Below are 20,782 nucleotides of genomic sequence, written 5' to 3'. Positions count from 1 at the left end.
CAGCCCAGGAAGGAAGTGCCAGGACACAAGACAGGCAGAGGGTGTAGAGCCTCACGTCAGGGGGGACAACCTTGGGTAAGGAATGATTCTGAGTACTATAAAAAGAACACCACATTCAACAACAGACATACAAATTCCTGGAGAGGACGAGCCAGTCCACGGATGAAAGGATAGGCTCCAACACGTGACTCAGGGACAACTGACATCCACCTGCAAAGAACGAGGTCGGACCTCACACCATGTGTTCAGATTTACTCAAAACGGATCAGGCCCGAGTACCAAAGCTAAACTAAAACTCCTACAGAAAACGCACATCGCTGCGACTGTGGCTGTGACAACACGTGCTGCTTCTAAACGGCGGCAAAGACCGAAAGGAAGAACCCTGCTGAACTTCATCAACGTGTACACCTGGTGGTCATCAAAGGATTCTGTGGGGATGGAGAGACGGCCCAGAGGTGAAGAGCGCTTGCTGCTCTCACAGAGGGCCAGAGTTTAGTTCCTAGCACCCAGGCTAGGCAGCTCACAATGGCCTATAACTCCAGCTCAAAGGGATCTGACACCCTCTTCTGGCCTCTCTAGGCACCTGCACTTGTGTGTGAACATACACATAAATAATAAAATAATAATACAGAGGCTGGAGAAATGGCTCAGTGGTTAAGAGCACGGGCTGCTTTTGCAGAGGACCTGGGTTTGGTTCCCAGCACCCACATGCAGCTAACTCCATTTCCAGGGGATCTGACACCCTCTTCTGACCTCCATGGGCATTGCACAACACAGGTGCACTTACATACATACAGGCGATACAGTCATACACATAAAATTAAAATAACAGCCAGGCCTGGTGGCGCACGCCGGTAGTCCCAGCACTCAGGAGGCAGAGGCAGGTGGACCTCTGTGAGTTCAAGGCCAGCCTAGTCTACATAGTGAGTTCCAGGACAGCTGGAGCTACAGGAAGACCCTGCCTCAAAAAGGCCAAAAAATTTTTTAAATAATAATAATACATCTTTTTAAAAAGATCTCTAAAGAAAATGAAATTACAAGATATTGAATGTAAGAAAATTCTCTCAAACACATACCAGATAAGGATCTAATCAATAATGGGCTATGGTTTTGAGTACTTTCTCCAGAGAAGATATAAAATGACCAGTAAGAGCACATTCAAAGATGCTTGGGATAAGGCCAGGCATGGTGGCGCATGCCTTTAATCCCAGCACTTGGGAGGCAGAGGCAGGCAGATCTCTGTGAGTTCCAGGCCAGCCTGGTCTACATAGCGAGTTCCAGGACAGCTGGGGCTACAGGGAGACCCTGTCTCAAAAAGACCAAAAAAAAAAAGATGCTCAGGCATCATTCACAATTAGAGAAATGCTAATCTGCAAGAAATGCCACCTACACCCACTGTGATGGTTAGACTCAAAGTCAGACCACAACCAGGACTGGCCAGGCTATGGCAAGAGTAGAGACCTCACTCACTAGTGCTCTTGTGCTCCTGCTGCTGTGCCTCCCCACCACAGAAGGCTAGTTTCTCTCCTAAACTGTCAGTCCAAAGGACCTTTCCTCCCTTAAATTGTTCTCTGTCAGGTATTTTGTCACAGCAAGAAAAGTCACAAGTACAGCAGGCATCTGTCATCAAAATGCCATCACAACACAGTTGGGACTGTAGCTCAGTCAGTACAGTGCCTGCCCAGCATGCGTGAAGCCCTGGGCCCCACCCCAACACCAGCTAAAGCAGGTGTGGTGTGCACACCTATAATCCCAGCTCCAGGGAGGTGGAGGTGAGAGGATCAGAAGTTCAAGGGCATGCTTAGCTTTATAGCAAGTTTAAGGCCAGCCTGGGCTACAAAGATGCCATTAGAGTGCTGACATGGTATGGATCCCCCTGCAACAGCTGAGTCATAGCCCTCCAGAACCCCCCTAAGGTGGGACTGGGGTATCCCTGGAGCCCACACAGGCCTGAGCCTAATTGCTCAGATTCCTGTCCTGGGAACTAGTGATAGGTCAGCTCACCGAGTTCTGTTTTGTTTAAATTATCCAGAACTCACTCCTGTTCCTTGAAGTCAGCAACCGTGATGGCTCTAGAGGCTTGTAAAGAAAAAACAAACTTTACTGCGCTCCCCAGAGCTCTGTGAAGGAACCACCTTCATGGTGTGGAAGCCATCCCGACTCCTCAGCAAGGAAGGACGCACAGACCCAGGTCATGTGAGGGAGAAGACAAAGCCCACAGGAGGTCCATCAAGAGAAGGCAAAATGCATGTGACTCCAAAGATTAGAAAATGGGTCTCACACAGGGCTGGAACTCATATGAGGGAGGGCACACAGCACTGTGACTCACAAGAACCAAAACGGGGATTTCCCCACCACACACTGTACCAATCACTATAGTAACACACTCTGAGAACCAGAGAGTTCAGTTCACGAGGTGGCTGAGCACAAGGAGCCAGGGAGATAGGAAGGGCCTCAAGTGGGCCTCCCTGAGGGTGAGGGTTAGTGGCAGTGATAGGGTAGAGAAGTGGGGTGTTGTGGTTAGGGAAAGGACTTAGGGGGACGCACAGTGATCAGTCACCTAATCACACTTAGAAACTTGTGATTCTTCATGGAACCTGTGGTCAGAAAACAGTGGCAACAGCTCAGTGAGGGGTTGGGAGGGTCAAGTCCCTGACGCTGCCATCGGACCCCTGCATGGGCAAAAAGAGGAGCTAGGGTAGAGAAGTGGGGTGTTGTGGTTAGGGAAAGGACTTAGGGGGACGCACAGTGATCAGTCACCTAATCACACTTAGAAACTTGTGATTCTTCATGGAACCTGTGGTCAGAAAACAGTGGCAACAGCTCAGTAAGGGGTTGGGAGGGTCAAGTCCCTGATGCTGCCATCGGACCCCTGCATGGGCAAAAAGAGGAGTAAGTGATTCCACAGGCACCTAGAAAGGAACCTGGGCAACTGCGGTCATAAAGGCCTATGGGTCAGAGGCACCTACAGCAAAACTGTGGGAAACCAGTAACATATCACTCAGCTGTGGGTCCTCCTAAATAAGTGGGGGGGATTGTTTAGGGGTGTAAATAAGTGCACCACATGTGTGCAATGCCCACAGAGGTCAGAAGAGGGTATCAGATCTCCTGGAACAGGAGTTATAGACGGTTGTCAGCCACCACATAGGTACTGGGAACTGAACCCGGGTCCTCTGCAAGAGCAGCCAGTGCTATTAACTGCTGAGCCATCTCTCCAGCCCCCTAATTCAGGGCTTTTAAAAACCAACTGAAAGCAAGTGGCAATACGAGGTTTACTCTAGACTTCCCTCCGTGTCGGAAATGGCCCCAGTTTGGTTCATAAAGGAATCAGTCTTCAAAATGAAGTTCCTTTACACTGTGGAAGAATATCTAGCCATGAGAGGAATGAAATTCTGAGCCACGCTGTGGCAGGAATACTTCCCAACACAATGACAGACAGACAGACAGACAGACAAGCTGCAGGGATGTCCAGCAGTAATGTCCAGCAGGAGGCCGTCCACAGGGGCAGAAAGCAGCCTGTGGGTTTCTAGGGGAGAAATAGAAGAGACCTCAGAGGGATGGCTCACGGGTTGGGGTTTAGTTTGCAATGGAATGGCTTGGAGCCAGTAATTGGAGGTGGCTGCACACCACTGAGGACAGCTAATGCCATGGAACTGTTAATCTGAGGTTTTGTGAATTTTCCTCCAATTATCTAGAAAGAAACAAATCCATCTGATAGGATTCTAGAGGAACAGTCAATGATCCTTCTGCTGAGGGAATGAGGGGTCTTTCCAGAAGGAACAGACACCAGTGTGCAGTGAGCCTAGGGGAGGACTTGGCTTCTGAGGAAGGCTGGTCAGTCTCTGCTCCAGGTCACGCCTCAGTGAGGAGGAGGACAGGTTGGAGGCTGTGGAGCCAAGAGGGAGGGAAGATGCACAGGGCTGGGACGTGGGGAGGGTGGAGGCCAGCAAGGGTCGTGTGAGGTGGATTGCGCCTCTCAGAAAGTAGAGGGGGAGGTGGCCTGAGGGTCCTGAGCTGTCCTGGGGGAGGGGGAGTGCGTGATCAGTGTCCTTCTTTCTGGCCAGCCCCAGTCTCACCCATTCCACCCTATCACAGGTCCTTTCCCGTGTCTCGGGAACACGGCCATGCGAGCAGGTCAGGTCCAGCCTCCCCCAGCACCTCGGTTCCTTATTCTTCCCGGCTGGGGCTCAGCACGTGCTGGCGGGACTCAGCTGGGCTGAGTCCCAGGTGGCTTCAGAGAAAGGATCTACATTTGACTCTGGAGGGCCAGGGGGAGCTGGGAGGCCAGAGCACATTTGTGTATGGTGGGAGCTGACCTTTCAAACATCAACACAAAACATGCTTATCTCACACTGTGGTGTCCTCACCCTTAAACAATTGTACACTGCACTTTTCCCGTGAAAGCCAGCCATGTATCTGTGTCATACTGGCTTTAGCTGACTTGGCCCTTCTACAAGGATGTGGGCCTCAATTATGGAGTTATCTGTGCCAACCTCATATCAATGTCATGCTGGCTTTGGCTGGCTTTGGTTGGCTTGGCCCGTCTATGAGGAAGTGGGTATTGAACAATTATTCCATTTCCCGCATCTGCGGAGAGCCAACCTCACAGCCTTTGATACTGTCTTTAGCTGACTTAGTATTCTTGTGAGGAAGAGAAGCCTGGAGCTGGCTCCCAGCCTCCAGCTCTGGTCGGCAGCCAGGGACCCAGGTAAACACTAACTTCCAAGGGTCAAGTCAACACTCTAGACCCTTCTGCAGAGGACTGTGGGAAGCCTGCTCCATCTTGGGCAACCCCTGGGGCCTGACCAGCCAGCACCAACCAGCGATCAGCTTGCCCTACCCAGACGTGACCCTCCATGTCCACATTCTCCTGACCTAGAAGAAGGCTGAATCCAGGGCCTAGAGGCCTGGAGTTGGGGCTTGAGGGTGTGTAAGGAGGATTTGGTGCTAGGCTACACCAGGGCCAGGATCAAGGACTGGCCTGGGCCCTGCATTTGCTGGGCCACGCTCTGGGAAGATTTCTCACTATAGACTCCAGGTCTGGAGCTTCTATGGCAGATTGGGGTGGGGGGTCTTCTCTGTCTTTGGAGACACTCGGGGCAAAGCAGACATATTAGGAATCTTGCTTCCTCCTGAAGCTCCAAGGCCACCTCAAGACCCAGCACCTGCATCTTGAGGTTTGGGGTCACACAGGAGTTGTGCAAAAGCTGGAGGCCAAGCCCCCATTAGTGATGCCAGCAACTGTGGACCTAAGGGCAGTTTTCTATGAGAGGGGGGAGGAGAGATGAGAGAGGAGGGAGCAATTGGGCCACCACAGGCTCCCACGCTACTTGAAGGCTGAACTCTGCCAGATCCAGGACCACCTCTACCAGTGCCTGTCCTGGATGCAGGGGATGTAGAGCCAGCTCTATCAACTTGAGGGGAGACAACTGGGGCAGCACCAGCTCCACCAGCAGCAGCCCAGCCAGAACCCATTGTGCCTTGGCAGCTGGTCCTGGCTGCTGTGGAGCTCCAGGTGGCTCTGGCCTTGCCTTCAGCAGGAGCTCCCAAGCTCCACCCTGAGCCTCTCCAGTCTCCACCTGCTCCATAGGGGTCTTTCGAGGTGGTCTTCAGGTGTCTGACTACATCAATACCTGTGTTATCTGTGAAGCCAGGGCTGGTGCCACCTGTTGCTAACACACAAACTTAGAGAGGGACGGTCAGGAAGAGCAGCGGGGGTGGTGGGGGGACAAGAATGAAAGCAAGCACCACCCATACCTGGGGTCTCACAGGAGAATCTAGGGCAGTTACTTCCCCTCTTGACTGCATTTCCCTTTCTACACAAGAAGGCTGAAGTGACAGGTCCAGAAACTGGACCCCTCTGGTATAAGCCTTCCCATGTTCCCCGTGAGGTTTAGAATTGGTCCAAGCACCTCCTCTCAGCCCTTTGGGTGGGCTTCCCACAAGAGCTACCAGAGAACGCAGACTCCTAGAGTTCAAGTTCTGTACCTCCCAGCAAGGACTCTGCCTGGTTTCTTAGGATACAGGAGATGGAGTCACTGCTCCATGGCCTGGTCATGGCCTGGTTTCTTAGGACACAGGAGATGGAGTCACCGCTCCGTGGCCTGGTCATGGCCTGGTTTCTTAGGACCCAGGAGATGGAGTCACTGCTAAGATCCAGGTTGGGGTTCCCTCTCTTTCCTCTTCCCCTCTTCCCCTCTCCGCCCCCTCTTTGTCTTTCTCCACCCCCCACCCTGTGTCTGGATCCTGCTCTCCTGAATTCTCATTCTCTGTCTCTGTCTGTCTGTCCTCTCCACTCCCCCTGCCCTTCCCCACCTTCCTCAGCCTAAGATCCCACTGGTGGTTCTGATTCAGGAAAATGTCACCTTGATGAGCCTCACACACCCCTAGCAACCCCTCCTTGTGACCCCCAGTATTTCTGCTTCACCTCCTGTTCTTTTCCTTCTGTGAATCTACTCTGACCTTTTGTCCATCTCCTTCTGTCACCTGGAAGCTCTGAGAGGGGCTGGGCCCACAGCCGTCACCTTGAGAGGCACATCCCAGTCCCACACAGACCCTGCAGGGGTGAGTCCTGGAGCACAATGAAGAGAGGATGTCAGAGCCACTCCTGCTTCCGAGCGGCCCACACTGATCCGCGATGGAGGGTCCCTGACTCTACTTTCTCCATTGAGCACTGAGGGCACTGATGCCCCCCAGTGGCCAGTGCCCACACTGCATCTCAGGCTCCTGCACCCAGAATCAAAACCCACATCAGGGTGTGGGTGTCCTCCAGGGAATGGACTCCCAGAGGGCAAATGAGCCAGACCTGCAAGTTCCAGAGGGGAGGGAGGGACGTCAGAATCCCCCAGGTTGTCCAGGTCACACAGGAGGCCAGCTCCCCACATCACCCCAGCTCACTTCCAAATGAGACCCCAGCTGGCAGCACCAGAGCTGGGAGAGGCCCAAAGAGGCTTCCCTAGAGTTCTCCGTGGGAGCACGATTCTGGGACCCCTGATATCAGCCTCTGGGCCCCCAAAGCTGGGGAGTTCCTTGTTTTGGGCAGGTCAGTTGGTAAGGCTTGTCTCCACAGCCCAGGAACCCCTGCAGTGTCTAGGCAGATTCACTGGGCCGGTCAGACCTGCCTCAGGTTGAACACACTCTGAAGAGCCTGACAGTCACTCTGGTCCCTTCCCTGAGGGTCAGCAGCTCCTCCCCAGCTCTGTGGAACCATCAAGCTTCCTCTGATTCCCTCCCAATCCTCATCAGCTGGGGTCTCTAGGCCATCAGAGACATGGGGCTTTACACACCTTCCCCCCTCCCTGGTGCTTGGGCCCATGCGAGAACTTTCTGGAACTGGAAGACTGACCAAACTTGTGGCTCTGCCACTGTGGGTTTGAACTGCTCCCTGCACTACAGACCAACCAGATGCCCCACACACCCCAACATAGACCTCTATAGCACAACAGAGTGGTGATTGTAGTTGGGAGACAGAACCTTCCCAGAAACCAGTCTTCCTGGAAAGATCAGGGGCACTGGGCAGCCCTCCTCCACTGCAAGCCAGCGTGGCAGACACTGCCGTGAACTAGAGATGCGATGAGCAGATGTGTGTGCACATATGTGTGCGTGTGCATGGGTGAATATGCATGTGAGTGGATGTATGCATGATATACATATGTATATGCATACATGACGTGCTGTGTGCATGCATGTGCCTGTGGGGGTGTCCATGTGCAAATACATGCTTTCTGCACAAGATTGGGATGTTGTATACAAGTGGGTATGTGTACTGTAAGACTGGGTGTGTAGGTATGTGGCTCATGTGTGCATGCGTGCCCTGTGCACAGGATGAGATTTGTATGTGTGCTGAAGTAGGTGTGCAGGTGCGTGGTCCATGTATATGTGTGTCTTGTGCACAGGATGGGGTGTGTGTGCATTGTATGTGCTGAAATGTGTGTATGTATGCATGTATGTAGTCTGTGTGAATGTGTACCTTGTACACAGGATGAGATGTGTGAGATGTGTGTACTGGAGTGTGTGTGCAGGTATTTGAATGTGTGTCCTATATACAGGATGGAATGTGTACATGATGTATGCTGGAGTGGGTGTGCAGGTGCGTGGCCTATGTGCATGTGTGCCCTGTGCACAGGATGGGGTGTGCCCATTCCCTGTGCTGGAACGTGGATGTGTTGGCATGTGACTGTATTTTGTGCCTATGCATCACATGTACTAGTGGAGCTGAGTGTCTGTGTTCTGAGGTGGTGGCACTAATGCCTCTGCAGGGCTCAGGGGACATGCATACATGAGCATTTGTGCACTGGTGTGCATGCGTGTGTGCGCACTTGTCAGTGATAGTCTGTGTCCACTCTGCAGCTTTCCCTGCAGAATGAAGCTATGAGCCCCTCCCCTGCCCTGTGGCCCAACTGTAGGATGACTGAAAAGACTCGGGAAATGCAGCCCCAGGGGAAGCAGCCACTGCCAGCAGGAAACCAAGAGATTCACCTTGCTCCTCACCCCCCAGGGCTTGGGTGGGGGGAGCACATAGCTCTAGGGAGCAGAGGCAGACCTCAGAGGCTCCAGACCTGTAGGCTGAGCTCAGCTCTGTCCCCTGAGCCCTGCAGAGACATTAATGCCACCTCCTCAGAACACAGTGCCCAGTCCTGTGAGTGAGGTCAGCCCAAAGTCCTCTGCCTTCCAGACAGGAAGGGCTTTCATCGTCCTCTACACTCTCAGCATGGCCAAGTAGGAACAGGTCATCCAAGGGTATCCTCCCCTCTGGAAACCCAGCCCCTCAGGCAAGGCTGAGAGCCTGTGGGCCTCACATGGGCTCACCTACTGCTCACCCATGTGTATTGGGCCAACCGGAACTGTGATAGCCAAGGACCCTAAACAGCATTTATACCTCAAAGTTCTGGAGGTGAAGTTCAAGAGGGCACTGGCATAACTGGATTTTGAAGAGGGCCCTTCCTGGATGGTGGGATGGTGTCTCACTGCATCCTCATGTGGCAGGGCACTGATCCCATCACAAGAACCATCTCCCCTACTTGTCCGAGACTAATCTCCCAAAGGGCCCCCCATCCCACTGCAGGTCAGAGCTTCACAGAGGCACGGGGGGGGAGGACACATGGAACCATCTTGTGGTCTCCTCCATAGGTCACATGTGCATCACACACAGGTTCACCTGTATGAGAACTGGAATGCAGCAGTTCCTGCTGCCTGTCACTGCAAGCCCAATGAGCAGCGACCGAAATCGATTCTTTAAATTGTGGTTTATTCAGACAGCCAGCAGTCGGGGAAGCCAGAGGAGACTTGCCTTCCCCAAGCCATCTATCCCTGGCATATTTCATAGGAAAACAGGACAAAGGCAATAAATCCCTCCAAAGTCTGGTCCCTCTGGCCAGGTGGTCGTCCTTGTCTTTGAGATTTATGGTGTTGGTTCTTTTCTCCAGAGGATGGGGGTTCGCATGCACCAAGCCTCTGAGTTGCCTCTGAGTTGAGTCATGTAGATCACCTCTAGGTCTCTCTGAAGAAAGCAAACTTAAAGATTCGATCCCCTCTGCTCACTGACCTCTGTGGTGACAGGCAGCACCAGCTCTGGTACTCTGGTTACGTGTGTTCTTCATGGACTCACTTGTGGCCTGACCTGTATGTGGCTCTCTCTCCACATCCTGCAGGGAAAACCCCAGCCCTGCAGCTGACTCTCTCCAAGAGTCAAGGAAATGGCATCCAAGCAATGTAGCTGAGGCCATGGTGGCTGTAAGGCTCTTCCCAGGGCTGTGAAGTAATTCTAACCACAGGGGTTATGTGAGTGCCAGGCCAGGCCATGGCAAACGACGAGAGGATCTGTAAGGGTGGTGGCCAGCTGCATGACTGGGACCACTCTGCCCCATCCAGCTGGCTGCCTCAAAGGGAGACCACCCTTAACGGCAGAGGGATGAATTCTGTAAGTCTACCCTGTGGGGTACATGCAGGCATCCAGACCTACTGGCTATCTGGTGCCCTGACCTCTGGGACCCCGCATGGCTTCCTCTTCCCAATTCTCTCTTCTTCTTCCTTCCCTGTCCCTATCAGGGTTAAGCAGTGAAGAAGCAGTTACCCCGGTGCTTTCAACCCAGGAGGACTGGAGTCTGAGGCCCCTGGGACAGGGTAGTCTCATCCACTCTGATGCAGCAACAGCCTGGAGGTTCTTGAGGCTAGATGGCAGGACAGGACTATTTGTTCTGGACTGTCCTCTGTTCTGCAATGACCATCATCTGGCACTCGTTAAGGTCCAGAGGAGTTGAGGAAGAGACAGGACCCCCTGGTTCACCTCCTTATGACACACCTGGGCCCTAAGGCCTAAAGGGATGCTCAAATCCTCACCATACTTAAGCCTTGGGTCCTTCCCAGGAGAGTGTGGGTGGTGCATGATCTCAAATGCTCCTGAGCTTCTGTTTTCATTCATAAGCTACAAACCAGCCAGTGGGGCCTCATCCTACCCAGGTATAGATACCCTGGACCCAAAGGCTGGTGAACAGAAGATGCACAGGTGATTGACAATCACCTTTACACGGGAGAAAACTTACAGACACAGAACCACACAAACCTTTGAATTAGTCACATTGAAAAGAACTTCTAAAACAAAATTTAAAAAAAAAAAGAAAAGGACTTCTAGCACCCACCCCACTATTGATATCTTGGCAAAAATGTTTAAGGGAACCCAATCGTTGAATTAGTCACATTGAAAAGAACTTCTAAAACAAAATTTAAAAAAAAAAAAGAAAAGGACTTCTAGCACCCACCCCACTATTGATATCTTGCCAAAAATATTTAAGGGAACCCAATCATTAGGAAAGGAAGGAGCCAGCAGAACAAGCCTCGGGACCCTCGGAGAGCCAAATAGATTTACACTCCCAGCTGCCAGAGTGTGGTGGAAAAACCTTGCCACATCAGGATGGTGGGGAGACTGACCAGAACCGTCTTGCTAGGCAGTGGAGTCAAACTAACCCTGAAAGCAGCTCTGTTCTACAATGTCTCACTGGAGGATCTGAAAGGATAGGTTAGCTCTATGTCATTTAACTCTATCTTAGAACAGGTTTCAAACGTGTAATGGCATACACAAAGCCAGCCAGCTAGGTTCCAGCTGCCTACCACCCAGCAATCTGAGCCAGAAAGGAGAAACTTCCCCTATACTCATCAGCATTGGGGTCTCAGAACACCATTGCTGAGTGAAAGAGGCCAGACCCCCCGACCCCCCAGACAGCATATGACAGGTGGTTTGGCGTGTCCGGATCCATAACCAAAACCAACTTATAACAGCAGAAAGCACTGCTCCCATCTGTGGGCAGAAGGACTCAAAGTGGGAGCTTACTGGGTGGAGGAAATGTTTCTTGTCGCCCTTTCGCTAGTCCCTGTGCCAACACTGACGGGATTGTTTGTTCACACAGTCGCATGGACGGTTTGAGCTGGAAACTCAGGATCGCTCAGCACCAGGAGGCGCCAAGGTGAAGTTACTCTGCATCAGGAGAGCCTGGTGCTGGAGGCTTGTGAGGAGGCTGCAGGAGAGGACTCTGGGAAGGAGGGTGCACATACACACGCGCGCGCACACACACACACACACACACACACATGCACGCACACACACACACACACACACGCACGCACGCACACACACAAGACTGGAGGAGATGGGAGATCTCCTCCCAGCAAGGGCTGCTGGTAATGGTGTGAAGAGGAGAACGTTGACCCAGCGAGCAGGCTCAAAGGACTTCCAGCCACAGGTAGAGCTGCTGCTCTCCTGCTCCTTGGAGCAAATATGGCTGAAAGACCGGAGGTTAAAGAAAAGCAGTGCAGCCACAAGTCATGGAGTTCCTCAAAACTGAAACTACGACTATCCTATGACCCAGCTGTGCCATTCCTGGGACTCCACCCCAAGGACTCTAGGTCAGCATCCACAGTAACAGGCTTCGTCCCTGCTTGTCGCCGCACTGCTCACAGTAGCCGAGATACAGAGCCAGCCTGGGTACTATCAACAGATGAACAGAGAAAATGTATATCCACAGATGTGGTGTGTATTCACAATGGAATTTTATTCAGCCACAAGCAAGACTGAAATGTGACATTGCAGGGAAATGGACACATCTAGAGAGTAATGTTCCAAGCTTAATAAACCGAGCTTGGACTTCCACATCTTGCCTCTCAAATGCAGAGTCTAGATTTACATCTGTGTGTTTGAGGGCGAGGGAGGGTTAAAGAATACACATGAAATGAGAGCGGAATCAGGGCTCCTTGAGGGGAGGAAGAGGTGGGGGAATAGAAAAGGGGAGAAGGGGATGAATAAGCAATATAATTTCAGGCCGGGCATGGTGCCACACACCTTTAATCCCAGCACTTGGGAGGCAGAGGCAGGCGGATCTCTGTGAGTTCAAGGCCAGCCGGGTCTATATAGTGAGTTCCAGGCCAGCTGGGGCTACTGGGAGACCCTGTCTCAAAAAAAAAAAAAAAAATAAATAAATATAATTTCATGCACATGTGAAAATACAAAAAATTTTATAGATTTTTCTTTTTTAAATTTAAGATTTATTTCAATTTTTAAAATTATGTGTATATATGTGTGTCTGTGTGATGGTATGTGCACGTGAGAGTGGGTTCTGACAGAAGTCAAAGGTATCAGATCCTCCAGAAGCTGGAGTTACAAGCTGTTGTGAGTTACCCAGTGTGGTTGCTGGGAATTGAACTCAAGTCCTCTGGAAGAACAGTATGTGCTCTTAACTGCTGAGCCATCTCCCAGCCCAGACTTTTATTTTTAATTATGTGTATGCATATATGTCTGTATGTGGGTATGTCCACGTGAGTGCAAGTGTCTTTGGAAGTCAGAAGAGGGCCTCCCCTGGAGCTGGAATTACAGGTGGTTATGAGCTGCCATGTGAGTGCTGGGAATCAGACTCAGGTCCTCTGTGAGAGTTGTAAATTCTCTTAACCACTGAGCCAGCTCTCTAGACCAAAATAAAACTTGTTTTGTAAAGACAAAGAAAAGAAGAGACAGATGTGCTTGTGGTCAGAGGTGAGCTTGAGACTTGGCCTCCAAGCAAAGATGAAGCCCAGCGTGCTTCCGGGGTAGGCGGTGCAAAGAGAGACGTGCGTGCAGCCCAGTTGCAGTCTGCTGAGATCAGGGGAGGCAAGGACAGCGATCATGGCTCAGGCTCCGTGCAGTCAGATGGTCAGAGCTGGAGCCACTTGGTCTTCAGAATGCCACTGGTCTGTGATCACCAAACACCTCTGAACAAGCCACTGAATGTGACAGCCTCCTACCTGAAATTAACACTCCCAGGCTCTGGAAGGGTCACAAGTCTAAGGCATGCACAGAGGACGAATGGCTATCATGGCAGGATCGTGTGTGCACAGGAAGCTGTGGGAAAGAACAAAGGTTCTGAGAGGCCTGACTACTGTAGGGGAGCCATGTCTGCAACGCATTCATATGTGGGTGGTCTCACTCTGGTTGCCCTGGACAACACAGAGGGCAAAGTGATACAGCTTCCATCCCATAGCCCACCCAGAATATTGGCTGGAGCCTTTGTACCCTGGGAGCTACCTCTGTCTGCATAGGGCACTGTACACCGAACGCAGACAGGAGACCCACAGGTGCAGAAAGGTGGGGCTATTCAGGTGCCGATTCATATGTGGGTGGTCTCACTCTGGTTGCCCTGGACAACACAGAGGGCAAAGTGATACAGCTTCCATCCCATAGCCCACCCAGAATATTGGCTGGAGCCTTTGTACCCTGGGAGCTACCTCTGTCTGCACAGGGCACTGTATACCGAACGCAGACAGGAGACCCACAGGTGCAGAAAGGTGAGGCTATTCAGGTGCCTGTACACTTGGCTCTTCAGACACATGGGCCATTAAACCTCTCCCCTCACCTCTCTGCATGGACCAACTGTCTAACCAGACAGAACAAGGGCAGGAGAGTGAAGGCCACAAAGTACCGTCTTTTGGGAGGATGACAGCCTGCTTGGAGAGCTGCAGAATTTCACTTGTGTCCAGGAATTCTCGGAGACTCAGGAAGCTGGAGACGTTCTGTCTATCTGCAGTTGGGGGTCAGAATCACAGCAGTGGGGGACCCATTCTAATATTCCTCCCTACACATTGTCATTCTGTCCCTAACCCTAGTTCCAAGGCAGCAAGCCTGAGTCAGTCTACAGGAGGTAAGCACCTGGAAGTTCCCTCTATCCCCACATCTACTACAGCCAGTCCCTGGGCATGTCCTGGCCAATTGCATTCTTAAACATGCCCACCTCCCCATCATATCACTTTCCATTCACCCTCCCCCAAAGCCTGCCCTTGTTCCTGCTGGAACCAGCCACCCTGTCCTAATCTTTGGTTTCCCAGAGCTTGGAACTCACAACTCACATCCCAATCTCATTCCAGACAGCCCACACACGCAGAAGAATGCCTCAACACCACAACCCCCACATCCTGACCCCTCCCCGTGAGGGTTCCCCCTCACCCCTGCTGCTGCCTCCAGCCCTGCACACAGCGAGCTCCACTTCCACAGCCCCTCTCAGACCACCCACCATCACCTCTCACCAACCACCCTCCCTCCCAGATGGTCAGCCTTGCCTGGCAGTCTTGCTGTCCCTCGACCCTCCCTCACCCCTGTGCCCGTGGCCCCTCTGGCCCTCTGCCACCCTAGCTCTGACTCCCAAAGGCAGCATTGCACGTGACACTCACTCAAGAGCAGCAGGCTCTTGTGACTGATGCCTGCATGCCCCAAGCGGAGGTATATTAGGCCGTAGCTATAGTCAGTGGACAGTACATGGAAGGCCTTTACTCCTTTCACTGCAAAAAAAAAAAAAATCTCCAGTAATCACTGGTGCCTAGACACCATTGCCCACCACAGTACAGCTCTGGCACCCAACACCTCAGCCAGTGTGGCCTTTCTCCCGTGACCTCACCCCCCCCCGCCCACTGCCAGATCAGGCCATCCAGAGGAGTGTACTGAGCTCTGGGACCACAGCCAGCCTGGCCACCCATCCTGGATGCCTGGCCCACCCACCACATGCTCTGGGGAATGAGGGAAGGGCTGCTGCCAAGTCTCGCGGTCCCCCATAGCCCAGGTGTCCTACGCACAGGTGTTCCTGAACACGGGTTTCTTCTTGTTTTTTCTCAGGGTCACCTCCCATGACTGGCATCTCTGGGACCTGGGGAGCAGATGCTATGAGCTATAGCCAGGAGGACCTTGTGGCCCACTGGCCACCCCCTCCCACAACTGACTTAGCCAACTCTTCTCACACTCTACCCCTAGGACCCAGGGATGAGGCAAAATGGATGGGAATTTGGGTGGGAATTTCCCAATTTAGACAAGAGCCTGTCCAGAGCTGAGAGATCCACTCCTAACACCCCCTCCCTATCTGACAGGTGCTTCTCAAAAGTCACCCCTTGGGTTTTAGAGGAGGGGTAGGGGACCATGCAGCTGGCTTGCTTCCTCTCAGGACCCCTTTCCCCTATCTGTTGACGCCTTTCTCCTGGAAGGGGAACTGCCCCTGGTCAGTCTGCAAAGGTGTACTAGGACCCCTGCCACATCCCCTCACCGGCTGAAGGCGATGACCACCCTGAGCTGGCCCATCCTGTGCACCTTCACCACAGATGCCCCCAGCTTTCTCTTGTCTTTCGTTGGCAGGAATCCCTGGATGTCTGTGGCGATGGCAATGATGTACCAGAACCCTGAGAACTGCAGGGTGTTAGGGAGGACAGTGTTGGAGCTGCCACATCATGCTGCCCCCACCAGAGACTAGACCCAATAAGTGGCCCTTTCCCATGGCCCAGTACACATCTGTGCCTGAAGGTGGGCACTACTCCATCCTGAACCAAGCTGAAGAGAAGCTGATACTTGCCCAGTCAGGGGCCGCAGGAGGCTGAGGTCTGAGCCGTAGCCATCCATCCACCTCAGAGACACCTTCCCTCTTTGCCTCCCCAGGCCATGAGCACTCAGCCCCTCCCCTCCCACTTGCTCCTGAGCTTCTGGCCACCAGCTCTTTCCTGCTACAGGCCCCTAGCCCCTAGGTACTCTGTGCTTTGTGAATCCACCTAGCCACTGTGCCCACAGCCAGCCCACCTGGAACTTTCCCCTAATTGTTCCACCATATATATATACCCAACACTCTGCCTCTAGCTTGTCCCCTGGCCTCTGCCTTGGGGTACTCTTCCCCTTTACAGAGGCATCACCAGGGCTCCCGGGACTGGGACAGTGGCAGGGGAGAGGACAGGTTACCAACCCAATTGGACTCAGCAGATACTGTACTCTGCCCTTCTGCTGGGGTCATTATCCCAGCTGCTCTTGGGGCTGAAGTCCATGTGCCCTGTATCCTGTACCCTCTGACTCTGGCCCCTGATGAAAGGATGAAGAGGTATGTAGCTCACCTTGCCCCAGTTGAGGGCATGGGCCTCCTTGGGGAAAAACTCCTGTGTCCAGGACCCCACAGCCAGGACTAGGGCTATGGCCAGGGCCAACTCCAGCTTCATCCTCGCCCGCTGCAGCTCAGGATTTCAGCCTCACTGTCCTGCCCTACCCACCCTGTAGTAGTATCTGACCCATCCTGAAGCTTGAGCTCCGGGGGAAGGCTGGGTGGGAGGTGGGTAGGTGTGGCTTCAGGCTATGCCCCTCCCCCGGTGCAGAGGCCAGTCAGGACACTTGGCCCTCAGTCTGGCCGTTGTTGGTTGCAGTGGATGTTGCCTGCCTGGGAGGCCCCTGCAGATGGGCAGCAACATGTTCTCAGGGATCACAGAGAAGCTGGTCCTCACATCTCCCAGGGCTGAGGAGCCTCCTCCTGTCTCCTGCAAACCATTTCAGCCTGTGCTATGTCAGCTACCAGTGAGTGCCCTGGGGCTCACAACCCTAACCTTAGGCCAGATGAGAAGCATAAGCCCAGGGTTGGGTCTAGGGAACACACAGTGGCCTCTGGGCACAGATTTTGGAGCTGCCGTCCCAAGGCAGAGGTGTTGATGGCCAGACCAGGGAGGGGTATGAGGGTGTGTGTGCATGGAAATAGCTGCATGGCTTTGAGGCCTGAGCCCTCCCTTCAGGTTCCCCTCTCCTCAATGAGTGACATCACTCTGCCACCTCTAGGCCAGCTGTCCCAGTTGTGAGGAAGACCCTTAGGCTCAGGCTTTGAGAGTCACACCACACACACACACACACACACACACACACACACACACCACCCGCAGCACCCTCCTGCCCTGATAGCTAGGCCATGAGAGCTATACCCTCCCGCAAGGCAGTGTGTAGAGCCCCCTACTAGCCAGCCTGTGGATGCTGACCCCCTCCCTGACTAAACAGCCCTTGGATGCTAAGCCCTGTTGCTGAGCAGCACACAGTGTGCCCTCCTGCTAGGCAATGCATGGATGATTGGCCCCCTGCCTGTGGATTCTGATGTTCTAGTAGCTGCCTCAACATTGTCCTGACCTATTCACAGGCTCTTGCCTAGCCCAGACAGCTCAACCTCCAACATTCCGGGCATCATGTCCAGTCCCCAGTGAGAAGCCACTAGCCTGTCCCCAGGCTCAGAGAGTTCTGGTAAGGGATGCAAGTACAGCAAAATCCCTTGTCTCAGAGCTGGCTCTGTGGTTCCATGGCCTGGTCTCCGATCATGTCCCCTTCCCCTGCCCTCACTACCTCCACAGCACAGGGGCTGTCCCAGTGAAGACACATTGTGGCAGGCTTACTATGAAATCACTTTATTCTCAACCAAGCAAGAGCCTGGGGGAGCAGGAAGCCAACACCAGCGCCTCCAGTCACCATGCAAGGACAGCTCCTGCCCGCCTCCACCGGGACACCAGGATGCTGTGGTGAGATCATGAGGATGCTGTGGTGCGATCACTGAAAACCAGGACAAGCACTGTGGGCAGACTCACAAGAATCATCACCCCTACCCTCAGCCACCTTCACAGCAGCAGAGCCACGGGCTGCATGGGCTCCTCCCGCCACCCAAAGAGGCAGCAGTGATGCATGAGGAGGTGGCCTACCTGGAGGAGCTCGTGTGCACAGGTGACTGAAAAAGAAACAAGCCAGCTGTGAAGACGGGGCTACAGCAGCTGCAGTGCCCTGGGCTCTGCCCACAGACCCCCCTGAGAGGAGGCCATTCCCTCAGGCCTGACTGTGACAGGCATGGATGACCCCTTGAAGTACCCACAAACTGGAAGAAGGCAGGAAATGCCCCCACAACCACCTCAGTCGCTCCCCGCGGACATCAGAACTGTCTGGGCTCCCTGCATCCACGCCTATGGACACTCACGGTCCTTCTGAAGCCGGGCCTGTTGCTGGGACAAGAAACCCAGGCCCTGACTCCACTTGGTGAACAGCTGCATGCCCTCCTGGCTGGCCATCTCTGTCCGACCTGGGCGGAAAAGGGCAGCCTGAGAGCTGGTCAGGGGGTGGAGAGTGTGGATGCGACTCCTGCCCACTCTACATCCCCAACCCCAGTCAACCCCAAGGTGGCTGGGCTGATCCTATATGTGCCCAACTAGGGCCTGTGGTCAGAGTGCCTGGGTCTCGGGCGCCAGGGTGAACTGGCCCTGTATATCCCCAACTAGGGCCTGTGGTCACGGAGTGCCTGGGTCTCGGGCGCCAGGAACCCTGAGCAACCTCGCCTGTACCACTCACTATATAGTTCCACCGTGTTGAAGGTCTCATCCCCAAACTCCAGCTGGGTGAAGACAACAGCATAATCTTTGAAGTTAGTACCCAGCACTCGGTAATCCAGCACGCCCAAGGCTAGAAAGAAAATGCAAGGTCCAGGAGGGGAAGGGGAACAGGGTCACCATGCCACCTGGGCATAGAACCTGGATTTGCCACAGGGATGAGGAGCAAACTCAGAGCAAGACCCCATCCATCCCCAGGAGAGGTCTCAAGCTCTGTCCCCTGATCCCTGACCCCTACATTGTGGCGGGAAGAAGTAGCTCCTGGTTGCTGATGGACAGATGGACAGGTGAGTGCTTGCTCCAGCCCATGCTGAGGTGACTGAGAAGCAATTGGGTCACCCTATCTTTGTGGGAGTGAAAAGCTGCTGACCAGGCACCCAGTCCACTGCACCCATGGAGGAACCTAGGGACCTGGACTAGGACCCCATGAGCATCTGGGCATCCCTGGAGGGCGTGAAGACCCCATCCTCTGTCCAGGGGCCTCCCTTTTCCTGAGGATCAGCCTCAAGGCCCTGATAAAGTTGAATCCTTTAACTTCCTGCAGAAAGCTTGTGCTGATTCTCTGGAGTAAAGTGGCCTCTTCCCTGCCAGTGCTGGCCTGGCCGACTAGGGTCTAGGGACTCAAGGGCTGGCCTCTATGGTGGTAAGGAGGTCCCGGCAGTTGTCAGACTCACAGGGGTTCTCAAACACCCATCGGGAATCTTGCTTCAGCAGCTCCACAGTGTTCTGGTGGCACCCATTCGGCCTAGGAAGCAAAGGGCCCCACAATAGGAAGCAGGCCTCTGAGAGTCACGCCGTCCCACCAGTGGGAAGAGCCTCAAAGAAGGTTCATTTCCTCCTTGATGAGTTACCCAGAGATCCGACCCTGGCACTTCAGAAGCACCAGCCATTCCCAGAAGGCTTTGGTGCTGAGAGTACACATGACATCAGCCTGTGGTCCAGGTGAGGAGACAGTGTCCAGGGGTCCCCCAACATGTCAGCCCCTAAAGTCAGCAAGCCCAACAAAAGTGTAGCAGTGTCTGTTAGACAAAACAAGCAGGCCGCACAGTGTCTATAGGACAAGACACCTATAGTGAGAGATGGTGGGGAGAGTCTGAAAGGAAAAGTGGCCCAAGCTGGTCCACCAGATGAGGTCCACACCTTAAGCCCATGCCGATGTCTAGGTAAATAAACAGATCAAAGAAACAGACTAGAAAGTCCAAAAACAAAGCAAAACTCACCCAGACACGTACATGTGACAAAGGTCACACTTTGAATCACTGGGGACAGAGGGACCAGCTGTGAGTCCGTGGCATTGGGCTGTAGAGTGGTCTGGGTGTGCCTCACACTTCACAGGGCAAAATTCTAGATGTAGCAAAGATACAGGAGGGCTTCCAATGCCTCCCACCCCCGATGTCTCAGCACCCAGACCTGGTATACACAGCAGTGCAAAAATGTAAAAACAACTCACAGAAAAGAAAAACTCTTCAACAGCATAAGAAACACAGCAAACTGGACACATACTTGTAGTATATTCATAGTCCACTAGTAAAAAAACTAGTTTTTATTACATACTAGTTGCTAATTCCCCAAGTATTCAAGACTTCCCATAAACCAGTAAGAAACACTCCAGAGAAAAACACAGATATTTGAAGAGAGATCACTGGGAAGAACCCGCGAGAAGCTCTGTGGCATATATGGAATGCTTCCAGAAATGTTCGTGGGTCTCACACTTAGGAAACATGAGGGCGTGGTGACACACCTGTGATCCCAGCACTCAGGAGGTGGAGGCAGGAGGATCAGGAGTTCGAGGACACCCTTGGCTACACAGTCAGTTTGAAGCCAAATGAGAGAGAGAGAGTAGGAACATGGGGACTGGAGAGATGGCTCAGCAGTTAGGAAAGAGCACAGGCTGCTCTCACAGAGGACCTGGGTTCAATTCCCAGAACCCACATGGCGGCTAACTGTCTGTAACTCCAGTTCCAAGGGATCCAACGCCTTCTTTTGACCTCCGTGGCATTACACAGCACAGGTATACCACCTACATGGAAGTAATACATTCATACACATAAAATTTAAATAATAAAATGCTAGAAACTTATTTTTTAAGGGTAGTTAGATAGCTTAGGAGGTGCAAACATATACACAT

General features: G+C 53.0%; 2 protein-coding genes across 2 annotated transcripts in view; both read right to left on the bottom strand.

Annotated features, from left to right (window-relative positions):
• Positions 1-13,334: 13,334 nt before the first annotated feature.
• Positions 13,335-16,476, bottom strand: Lcn10 (lipocalin 10). Its single transcript, XM_008841925.1, has 6 exons — positions 16,375-16,476; positions 15,546-15,685; positions 15,085-15,155; positions 14,686-14,793; positions 13,941-14,039; positions 13,335-13,363 (listed from the first exon to the last, which is right to left on the bottom strand). The coding sequence occupies exons 1-6, from the start codon at positions 16,474-16,476 to the stop codon at positions 13,335-13,337; spliced, it is 549 nt and encodes a 182-aa protein (XP_008840147.1).
• A 1,281-nt stretch (positions 16,477-17,757) lies between these two features.
• The window catches only part of Lcn6 (lipocalin 6), a 5,681-nt gene continuing 2,656 nt past the window's right edge, over positions 17,758-20,782 (bottom strand). The window contains exons 3-7 of the mRNA XM_008841987.2: positions 19,329-19,399; positions 18,617-18,727; positions 18,249-18,350; positions 17,980-18,005; positions 17,758-17,833 (exon numbers count right to left, since the gene is read on the bottom strand). Of these exons, the coding sequence (XP_008840209.2) occupies positions 17,831-17,833; positions 17,980-18,005; positions 18,249-18,350; positions 18,617-18,727; positions 19,329-19,399 (313 nt within the window). The 3' untranslated portion in view covers positions 17,758-17,830. The remainder of the gene's footprint in view (positions 17,834-17,979; positions 18,006-18,248; positions 18,351-18,616; positions 18,728-19,328; positions 19,400-20,782) is intronic.

Source organism: Nannospalax galili, unplaced genomic scaffold (assembly GCF_000622305.1).
Source record: "Nannospalax galili isolate Female #2095 unplaced genomic scaffold, S.galili_v1.0 scaffold1421, whole genome shotgun sequence".
In the NCBI taxonomy this organism is placed as follows: domain Eukaryota; kingdom Metazoa; phylum Chordata; class Mammalia; order Rodentia; family Spalacidae; genus Nannospalax; species Nannospalax galili.
The sequence above is the reverse complement of the archived record's forward strand: the minus strand, read 5'-3'. Positions and strand labels throughout refer to the sequence as shown.

Excerpts from the sequence above, each read along its gene's own strand:
- Lcn10 (XM_008841925.1), bottom strand. The coding sequence starts at position 16,476 with ATGAAGCTGGAGTTGGCCCTGGCCATAGCCCTAGTCCTGGCTGTGGGG. Across the intron at positions 14,794-15,084 it reads ACCCGTGTTCAGGAACACCT|TGAAAGGAGTAAAGGCCTTC; the intron begins GTGCGTAGGACA and ends TTTTTTTTGCAG. Across the intron at positions 13,364-13,940 it reads TGTCATCCTCCCAAAAGACG|CTTCCTGTGCACACACGATC; the intron begins GTACTTTGTGGC and ends TCTTTCCCACAG.